We start from the raw sequence: 11,113 nt of genomic DNA on the forward strand, positions 1-11,113 counted from the left end.
GTTAAGAACGTTTATGAAATAATTACCGTATGCTAAGGCATGCAGCATGCCCGCTATGGTAGATTAGTGGTGCAGGACACAAGAACAAATTGTATACCACTGGCGATTTAAAAAGTCGATACGAAACCGGCGTCAGGAATTTTGTAGGCAGGAGCTTATATCTCACGCAAATTTTGATGTAAATGGGATGCTGCAGCACCTTTGCACATGACGTCTGTATTCGCGCATCAGAAATCAATTTTGCACTACTGACTACACACTTTGAGTCATCTTCGTGTATGAACTATGAAGTCTGTTGAAAAGCGCACAAATACCGCTCATTCGCTGTGCCATAATATAAAGACGTGGATTATTTCGAATACTGTATGCATAAAGACGTGTTACGAAATCAAGCGAAAAATTAGGGATGGAAATACTTATTTAGCGTCGAACCTCCATCGTGCCTCGCACAGTAACAGCTACATAATATATTTTAAATTACTCAATAAGGCGAACACCTTCTTTCCGTCACCGCTGTAAATTAGGTAAGATATAGAGGAGCAGGGAGCTGCTCCCACTACTTGCGGTAACCCACGAAAATATTTTCTTGCAGTTTCGATTACGGATGGGTCTGGCCGAAAGTTAAAAATTTGAAGTTTTAAATCGACGCACGATATTGATGTGCCATAATACAACAAGACTGTACTGACCTTGATGACACTATAGGCAGTAGGCACCTTACTATATATCAGAAAACGGAAATTTAGTCCCAGTTATTCATGCGTCTAATTTATCTTTCGGTTTATTTTGGTTTGTCCTTTTATAATAATATAATAATACAATAATATTATTATTATGTACTGTTATAATATAATTCAACTATTCAAAGATGCAACCTAACAGTTAATTGTAAACTAAGCATATTTTATGCGTAATTCATTAAAAGCCAGCTCAGATGTAGCCTTAATTACGCTCAGCTTACTCGTACAAAGCTTAAAATACAATATATCAACATTCGACAAAAAATACGGTAGATTGGGACATTGGTTGACGTTAGTATGCCGGGCATCTGTATAATTATTAATTACATTATGCTCGGTTTTGCTCACAATAAAAGTTAAACTGTCGCATGCCAAAATAAGACTGGTGGATACTGTATACCATGCAATAACAATAAATACTGAGTCTGAAGTAACGGAACGGAGCAATGTTATAAAATGGAATACTTTGACAACATAGGTGACTTATCGTTGTCTAGCTAAGGAAAGCTATACATTACCGTGGAAAAAACAAATAAGACAGTAACTTAAAGGTGTTTTTGGTATATTTGCGCGTGAGAACACGGAAACAAATTAACAACACTAGAATTAAGTACAGTAACTCTGACAAGCAACTATACAACTCGGATAAACATAAGTAATGAAATTGGTGCACATATTAGTCCATTTTATAAAGGTTCGCTCAACATACTTAATCCTATACGAAAACAGGAATGATCTGCTGAACTGTTCAGTACAGCACGTTACGCCACCAGGAACAGCGCAATATGCATGTATTTGCTCAGTGAGGACTGGCATGCCTTAACTTGACCTTTACCTGTGTCCCTAATCGATCCGGATGCGGTGCCGTAAAGAGAGGATAGCAGTTCTGGATAATGCGATCCTGGTTCGCCAATACAGAACCATCCGCGCTATACACGAGTGAGTGCTTACATATAAACACTGACACCGTATAGAAAAACCTCAACCATAATCCCTCAATCAATTCAAAACGCAGTAATTCGCGCGTACAGCAATAGCATTAAAATCATAACCTGTTCAATTAAGCTATATGCAAATGAGCTTCCGTTTAATAGCTGAAACAATGAAAGTGGAATGGCACTGCAATATTTTCACCATGCTGCTCGGAGACGCCAAATAAATGTCGATAAAATCAATCATGTAAAACTTCCCGGAATTGCAAAATAAGTATTAGGTTTTCTAGGCAGAAAATCCTTCTGCGTTCTAATCCATTAATCGTAATGATTGGATGGCAAAATAGATAGAAATACGATAGAAAAAAGCGTAGAAGACTGTGGGTACAGAAATTCCTGTAGGTACAGCGGTTTCATGAAAAAGCGTTCAACAGCTTGTGAATTTATGATTGTACTGTTGAAGATGCACGGCGATCGCGATGTATCGACTCACCGGCTACCCAGTAGATATGGGCGGAATTGGTAACAACGTGCAGAAAAATATGGATGTAAATCCAGAAGCAGAAACCGTATTTCATTAATCTGATTGTGCACATGCACTGTATAATCATGCGGGTCTGCCTATGTGCGTACGAGAACCGAGTGATCGCGCAAGCAGCTTCCGCTGAAACTATGCACTGCATTCCCGAGCGTACGATTTAGCAGGCGTACACCTGCCTGTACTGCACTTCGCGGTTTGCGATCACAGCGCATGGGAAACCCAATCAGCTGGGAAGAAGCACCTACGAACTGCGTGTAGGTGTTTCTACGTCAAAATTTGGGGATACAACCAGTTAGTCGCTCTCCTGTGTGTTCACTCGCTAACTCGATATTCCATGACAGTGCAGCAGCCATCGTGCTGCTGGCCGTGTGCCGGTTTCTGGATATGCATGCTAAAGCTGTATTTATTGGACTCGTATAATTTACCGGGTAGCTGTTATGTATAGATAACTAGCTAGACAATTAATTTATAATACCTATATTTCAATTGTGCAGCCATCTAAAGAGCTAAGATATGGGAAACAATCTTGCAGATTACCAGCGCAAGTACAGTATCCGGAGTGGAATACTTTTCAAAACAGGTTTCATTCGGTTTTTCTCACTACCTACGTACGTCTCCGTACAAATGCTTGCTTTATGTACATGATAACCGATAGTCTTCTACATCATTACAAGTAGAATAAACATCATGAGACATGTACTTTAATTTATGCAAGACACGGTCAACAAGAACTTTTTGCAGTACATATGTACATTTACAAAAAAAGTCGGCAAAACTAGCTTGAGACAATTGTTGTACCTAATAATTGTACATAATAATTATTATCAGCTACTGGATGTGCTATTTGCATTGTTGCAACAACCTATTTGAATGCTGTAATCACTTTCGTAATCATAATCTCGAACTTACAACAGTGCCTGAAACAAAAATGAATTTGAATTACGACTAACGATTTTGAGAACATTTGATTTTTTTTAAAGATTTGTGTATCGACATCGAAAAGCAGACTTTAAAGATTAGTTTTAACCGTCAAGTAATGCGGGAATATGGGCAAAAAATAAAGCTTCTTTCGCGATATATACTTAATTAAGGAAAGCGCGATAATATTAATTTTGCGATTACATTAGTTTGAGTATTTCAGTTCTAAATAAACTGAATAAACTGAAGAAGACAAGCTGGATCTATTTTATTGTCGAGAAAATTACTTTCGAGTTTACCAACATTGGAGTTTACCAGGCTTAGTAATTCCAACCATTTCAAAATAAATCTTTTAGTTTTTGGCCATTCCAGAAGCGAAAAATAAGAAAACCGTCTACCGCCTGCAAAGGTAAAAAGCTTTTTCAAGTGTTCAAACCGTTGCATATAATGTTCGCTTTTGTATAACACTGTATAATATTGTACGTAATATTCGCTGTCCCCGATTATAAACTGCATATACAGTAGGCATGATTTTTAGTTTTTATTTATCAACAGTTATTATTTTTTTCTTTTAAGTTCTTTATTGACACCATCAATTACTCGTATATTCTGGCACAGTCGGTTTTACATTCCCGTATATAACACAGTTGTATATAGTGACTACGGTACAAGAAATCTGAAATGCAAAAACATTAACAAATTATGAATTCGTACGAAAATTCAATAACCAATAAACTGCAGAGTAGCAAAAAATTGCATTTGCTGCGCATTTTTTATACAGCGATTAATGCATGACCTTAATTCAAACTTTAGAGAAGACAAAATCGCCATCTTTCCCTGAAAGTAAACTATGCACAGTAGCGGCATTTTTTGACAATCGTCAATTAAAAACGTTGCAGATAGTGCGGAATTCGAAACCATACTTCCTCCTCGATAATAATGATACTATACTTCTATCGAATTTGTCCAGTGCTGTTACAACTTTGCACAATAATTACATAAGTTCCATAACGTACGTACTCTTAAGAACCATGCCGATTTAAAATAATCAAAATGCAATTTCAAAAATTAAGAACTCCTATTTAGATTTTTCGCAGTTTTCCAAAATTTAATGCGTGAATGTTCGCATATAAGGTTGTGCTACGTACTCATACGCTGTCCTTGCTGATTGGGAAATCGCAGTCGAGTGGATGAGTTATGATTGGCCGTGATTGTAATGGGCGACACCATGACATGCTGATGATATCGTGTTATGCTGTTTTCTCAACGTAGCAAACGCAAAAGATAAAAGGTCCATACGGTTAAGTTCGACTTTAATATGTCAAATTAAACCGCGGATTTCATATCCCGCTTTGTTAGTGCAGTATTTGTATTTATTATAACATCATTACACCGGTTCGGGGTTCAAAGTTTTCGCAGCACGTGATAAGAATTGTTTTGTATTTCCATGGCCGAAAAAATTTGTGCGAATTGTCATTTGGCAATAAGAGACCCTTTTATCATGCAGATGGGTTCCGAGTTTTGGCACGAAACATGCTTGACCTGCCAAGTATGCCGTGTGGTCCTGAAGGATTCTTGTTTTAAGCGCGATACTAAAATCCTCTGCAAAAACGACTACGAACGGTGAGCGATAATTGTCCTCAGGCCGATTAGCGTTTGTACAAAACAGTTTCTTTCTTAGCAGATTAAAAAATTTAGCGTTTATCTCTCCTTGCGTAATATGATATTTCATAATTGTTTGTGTTAACTGAAGTGTTTTACATCGCCTGTTATTATCAATTAAGAGTAAAATATTACAAGAATAACCATACATTTTTTACAACAGTTTTGCGTGTTTGAATCAGTGTTTTATTGTAGTCTGTTTTATGACCTTTAAAATGCTTACTTATAATACTTGTAATATTACGGTGACATTAAGCAGTCAACGAGTTTTGGCTGTCCTTGCTGTATGGTAATAGTGGTTGGGCTAACCTTTCTTGTAAAACTGATTTTTGGCGTACACGTTTGCAACACTGGAACTTCCGATGCGTTGTTGTATCTGCATAAATCTGAAGGGCAGTCAGGAAAAGACATGAGAAGTAGCACCGACAACCTCCCTCGTGCTCTTAGATTTTTATATGTGCTCACCATATATTCGAAAACCTAAACTTTTCTCCAAATTGTTGCGCACTGTGTAGTACAAAGGTATTAAATTGTTCACTTCAAAGGTTTAATGTACAAATTCACTTCAAAGGTTTAATTACAGTATATAACTGCTACTCTTTGCACGCTGACGCTGGCGTCGACGATACTTTTTAACAATCGTACGACTAGCAATATTAATATTGCTAGTCGTACGATCGTTAAATAAACTCATGATGAATTAGAGTTAGGTTACAAAAGTAGAATGAATATTCATTTTACTTTTAAATACGGTACCCAAAACGCTCATCGTATTGCCGCGCATTATCTGGAGCTTTTGAAACGTTGAAACAGAAACCAGTGGAGCTGTTCTCTGCGGTTCTGACTTCTGACAGACAACTTGTTGCCAATATTCCTGAGGAAAGACACTGCCCATATAGCACCATGTTCCCAAAATCTTTACTTTTGTCTGAAAACACTAAAATGATCGAGCGATTCGGTATTCTAGTAAATGGTGCAATACTTATGAATGTTTGTAAGAGTGACAACTAACTAATTATTAAAACTTTTAGCTTCTAATTTGGTGCATCTCGAACTTAAATTAACTACAGCTTGTTACGATATATAAGTCCAGATGCAAACAGAAGATTGGCCCTTTTCTTACAGTTTAGTTGTCTAATATAAGGTCAACCGAGTTCTACAAGCATAAGAAATTGCACTCTACATGCCTTCAGGTTGCAACAGAGCTGGTAGATAAGTACTTATAACTACTGCATTAAAATTACAAGGGAATTTTATGATACAATAGTTTGTTATTGCGAAGAAAAAGCAGTTCTAAAAATTTAGTAAGCGAAGTACCGCATAAAATATATTATATAAAATTCTAACACACGGAAACTGACTCCAGTTCATTTTGGCATATTTACAAACTACCCCAGAGTTGTCGAAACGGCAAAAGCTGATATACCATAAAATTGTTATACAAATATCATATTGGTCAGTATTATGAACTTATAGCGGCAACGGTAAATGAAGTCGAGCGGCGTCATCGCCTATTAGCAGTGCTTGGGAATAGCTCAAACACAAAAAGGTTAATGATGTTTGCAGTCGTTCATTAAGCTCATTAGATCTGTGGAAAATTGCAATCGGAAATGTAGAATGACTGTTTAGGAGGAAATCGAGCGTGCTGGCTGGCTGTCAGCGCTATCGTATGCATAAACTGCACACCGCTAAAGGTCACACCACTAATCGTTTCTTACACACTGTCGACACAGAGCCTCGTTTTCCAGTTGAACAGTTTGTAATGCCGCGATTTGGTGGTTGACAAAAAGAATGGGTAAACGTAAATTTTCACAGAGCGCAATCAAAACACAGACCGATGGTCATGATCCGAACACAGCATCCATCTACCCTACGGCTATAGTAAGCTGCTAGTGCAAGCGTTCCTTCTTCCGTAGTGCTGCTGGATGCACTATTTGGAAATTGTAGCGACACACACGTATCCGTGTTGACACGATGACGCAGTGCTTATTCATCCATTCAACTGTTGGACTGGCGACAGCACTTGCGAATTTAATTAAACCATTGCTACAGCTGCACGGGGTCATCACAACGGAAGTGCTGATGACTTTCTGGATCAGCTTGTAAGGACGAGTGAGTGTGTCGAAAATGGGAGAGAACAGGAAAGACCAGATTCAATATTTTACAGAAGTGCGCCCAGGCACACACATATGCCGATCATAATACGCTCAGCCTGGTTTACTTTCCTTTTAACGACAATTTTTATTGACAGTGGTTTGTTTCAGTGACTTTCAGTGGATGCTAGCTATAGAAAGGAATTTTCAAGTGGTGCAGTGTATTTCTCCTCGCGTCTAACATCGAAATGGCTGGTGCAACATCTGCGCGAAAATTCACACTATACAGTATTGGTAAACACAAATTAAAACCCACTGTGTGCATCATAATCACCGGCATTAAAACGAACTCTGACAGACAAGTAGTGGAAATTAAATCACGATGCAAAGGAATGAGAGGGCATAATATACCACCCACCGCCCATAGCAGGATAGCGGGAAGCTGTGTGATCAACTTATCTGCATTGCCTATCTTCCATATGGCACCGCACAATTAAACATGACTCAAAGTGATTATTGGCACTGCAACCAATGTTGCGGCTGTTTTAAAACCAACTCCCACGTTTACATCGAACCGTAATCCATAAAAAGGTTTATTCGGTGCACACTTATTTTCGTCTATGGACAAAATGTTCTAAACAGAATTCAGTTGCCAGTCTCCGTGAGCACTCTGTACTTCATTTGTAAGAGAAGTATAGAACCGCATGTATTAAATTTAAGCTAAAATAGCCAGAGCAACTGCAAAACAGGCATGTCAGAATTACCAGCTTAAAGATGTTTCAGAACTTCAAGAAGTATTACGAATTCATATTTGTATACCGTATAGCAAAAAGCCGTTTAGCACGTGCAGTGTATTGGCGGTTTTGTTGTAATAGATTCTTTTTAAGTAATACAGAAGCAATAAGTACTGATACGTCGAACTCACTATACTTCGTACACCATATTAGTTTTCTAGGCCTGATCGTAATTCCGTGCGTAAATGCCCATGAAATCAAGTATCATTTGACTATTCAAAGTTCTGATGCTTATCTAGTGCTAATGGCATCTAAAATGCAGCAGCTGCTTACAATATCGTTTGAACTTCCACGATGCTAGATGCATTCGCTACTCGTATAAAACTTAGTGGAGCTTAAAGGACTTCTGTGTGCAATTGACGAGAGATAGCTGATAATGCGTGACATTGTTAAAAGTAAAATTAAGTATACTTTAGCTATATGTGTATCCCCTGACTCCTTCGAATTATCAATACATTATCAATAAATAATTATAATAATCCATACTTGATTCATGCTATACCGGCGGTCTGGATATGTTACCACCGCCGGTGTAATACTGCGGCAAGGCATACAGTATATGTAATTTACAGCCAGATTGTTCGTGTATATGTTCGGCACAGGCGGTGCTAAAATAAAACTTAAAATTCTTTGTAGACAATAGTTGCAATGCACTCTTTTCTCCGGAATTTGCAGGTTGTTTGGCATAAAATGTTCGGTATGTAACCAGTTGGTGCCAGGACGGGAGTTAGTGATGCGGGTGCTGGGAAATATCTATCATCTACGGTGTTTCATGTGTTCCCTTTGCGGGCGATCGTTACAAAAAGGGGATCAATTCATAATTCGCAATGGACAGATCATATGTTCTATGGACTTTGATAGAGAACCTATACCGTTCCAACAATGCGTTGCATTCAGCTCGGTTCTAAGCTGCATGGATAAGCTTGCTGGTCAGTACTTAAACTTAAATGTATGCGGTAATGTCCACTACAGTACCCATTCTGTTGAATTTGTATCAGCGCAATTACAGTATGCAGTATGTCATATGGCGTCCCTTCAAACATTTTTAGGTACAGATGAAAACATTCTATTGATTTCACATCCTCACACTGCTGCGGATACTTCCCGACGGGGCCCGAAACGTCCGCGAACAATCTTGACCAGTCACCAACGCCGAGCATTTAAATCTTCGTTTGAAGTCAGCCCGAAACCTTGCCGGAAAGTCCGTGAATCACTGGCAAAGGATTTGGGTCTAAGCGTTCGCGTTGTTCAGGTGTTGCATTACGTTATCAACTTATAATTTGCATTTACTTTTATTGAACAAACGGGCAAGTAACCTATTACGAACTAACTCGTATTGCAGCATGGTAATTTAAAGCTTGCTATGTGAAAAAACTGCACCATACGGTGATATGTTCAGTAGAACAGGACAAAGGATTAACATTTAGACCGAAGAAATTGCCTTATCATGAAGAGAGGACCTCTCTTCAACTGTAGTTCACAATTTACAGCACTTGCACATGACTACGAGTAGTTGTTTTTTGATAGGTTTGGTTCCAAAATCAAAGAGCTAAGGTAAGTTTTTTATTATTATATTTTAAGTATTTTTGAAACCCACGTTTGCTACCATTTTCCAAATCATTATTATTATCTTAGAAAGTTATTACAGAATATTACCGTTACCGTTACAGAACATACTGTAACATATCTCGACTAAATGGTCACATAAGACCTGCGTGCTGACTGCGTGCACCCAGATAACCTTACCATTAAATAACTAACTATACCTGCCCTTCGTATTTTTATTTTTGTTTTACTTGTTAAATTCTTAAATAGATAAAGAAGCTGCAGCGCCGTCAGCAACAAGTGCAGCAGCAGCCGAAATCCGGGAACAACGTGGATAAGGATGCCGACAGTGATGACGACAGTATTTCGATCTTAAGCTCACTGGACCTGGATGATCTCAAGTCGGACCCGGATAGTGAAAAATCTACCTCAAGGGAGATAAAAGAACACAAAGCCAGCAAAATTCCAAAAACTGCATCCACAAAAAGTATATCCTGGATTGAAGTGATTGATTTGTTATATATCGTTAAACACAGCTGCAGCGCAAATTTCTATAGCACTTATCTTATGAAATGCAATCTTGTGAATTGCTTAAAACAATCTTATGAAATACAAAAGTTTTTCTTTATTAGCGCGTTTCACCAGGTTCTGCTTTCCTTATCTTTAGAATCGCGAACTTCAAAACGGTCGGGTTTCGTTGCCGACGAGAATGCCGGTACAAAAAAGGCCGCGCGAAAACCGACCGGCTTTTCACTGGATTCTTTGACCTCACTGGCGTTATCTCCAAGTGCCTCCACTATGGAGGACACTACGGAAGCTGATCTCTTGAAGGCTCTACAACGCCGTTCCGGATTTGACTGTAGTTCGAGTAGCTCGGATATCAAAGGACACGAACTGAATCCTATTGACAGCCTGTATTCCATGCATTCTTCTTATTTTAACTCTGAATAATCGCAAAAAAACTGTTGACCTTTAAAAATTTCAGTGCAATGTCCGAGTTCATTTTTTGAGAATAGTCTATCGTTTTAACTGTCGTTTGTTTTGTAATGACCATTTTGAAATTGTGGATCTCAGGAGGGTATACGTACATATATTTACTTGCAAAAAAGTGTTGCTATTTGAGTTCTACTGATAACGGTACATTCTTCAGCAATCGTGTGTATATATTTGTATAGAAGTATGGGTAAAACGGCAGAACTAAAAACACCAAGCAGAATATTATCATATTCTATCAATTTCTCCTCATAGAATTTTCAGAATTTTCAGCAGTAGATTTCTTGACCTGTTCAAAAACAAAAGAAACTACCAAAGTATCAAAATCAAGTTTAGACGTAACTTGTGGGTGCGATTTGTTAACTGCCGGTTACGGTTTTTCTGTACACCGAGCAACACTATTGCCCAGCATCTGCTTTTGTAGTAAACAGTCCCCACATTTTCGGGCTCGCAATCGTAATAAATTAGATTATGGTATAGTTTCGGCATGTACAGCTGGCAAGCCGGCTGGGGAAGTACCCTGTGCCCCTTCCGTATCGAGTAGAAACAATTTTCTTTCGATTTGCCAAACGATTTGTCGATCGGTTTAGTATTGTCATCCGGTGACGTCCTTGCGCAGCACTTTAAAAATATACGACGATGCAGAAGTTAAATACTGCCAAGTTACCAACAGTCGGAGTAAACATAGCCGTTAATTTTAATTTCATATTAATTCATGAGAACACAACGAAGAGTAGCATAAATTATAAAGGCCGGCACTTAGAAGTTAATTTTAAAATATAAACTGTAGAAGCGCGTTGGTTCTAAATTTTGGCAGATCGTATTGTACAGAGTACCAGCGTATCCATGCGTACTTATTCCGGTGTCAAACCGTGACCGGCAAAACGTTTGCGTA

General features: G+C 38.4%; 1 protein-coding gene across 2 annotated transcripts; it reads left to right on the forward strand.

The window, feature by feature from the left end:
• Positions 1-2,590: 2,590 nt before the first annotated feature.
• Positions 2,591-10,323, forward strand: LOC129591269 (LIM homeobox transcription factor 1-alpha-like). 2 transcript variants are annotated; one of them, XM_055486877.1, is made up of 7 exons: positions 2,591-2,641; positions 4,639-4,754; positions 8,356-8,609; positions 8,730-8,932; positions 9,208-9,234; positions 9,496-9,712; positions 9,893-10,323. In XM_055486877.1, exons 2-7 carry the CDS (start codon positions 4,639-4,641, stop codon positions 10,174-10,176), a joined length of 1,101 nt encoding a protein of 366 aa, XP_055342852.1. In that variant the 5' UTR covers positions 2,591-2,641; the 3' UTR covers positions 10,177-10,323. The 2 variants fall into 2 exon arrangements, with proteins under 2 accessions (XP_055342852.1, XP_055342844.1); XM_055486869.1 differs by lacking the exon at positions 2,591-2,641 and having other exon boundaries at positions 4,469-4,754.
• The last annotated feature ends 790 nt before the right edge of the window (positions 10,324-11,113 follow it).

The sequence above is a fragment of the Paramacrobiotus metropolitanus genome, unplaced genomic scaffold (assembly GCF_019649055.1).
Source record: "Paramacrobiotus metropolitanus isolate TYO unplaced genomic scaffold, Prichtersi_v1.0 Parri_scaffold0000002, whole genome shotgun sequence".
Lineage (NCBI taxonomy): Eukaryota > Metazoa > Tardigrada > Eutardigrada > Parachela > Macrobiotidae > Paramacrobiotus > Paramacrobiotus metropolitanus.

Bases quoted from the DNA above. Each gene is read 5' to 3' on its own strand.
- LOC129591269 (XM_055486869.1), top strand. From the start codon at position 4,579: ATGGCCGAAAAAATTTGTGCGAATTGTCATTTGGCAATAAGAGACCCT. The intron at 9,235-9,495 runs GTAAGTTTTTTA...ATTCTTAAATAG, and splicing joins TCCAAAATCAAAGAGCTAAG to ATAAAGAAGCTGCAGCGCCG. The intron at 9,713-9,892 runs GTATATCCTGGA...CCTTATCTTTAG, and splicing joins AAAAACTGCATCCACAAAAA to AATCGCGAACTTCAAAACGG.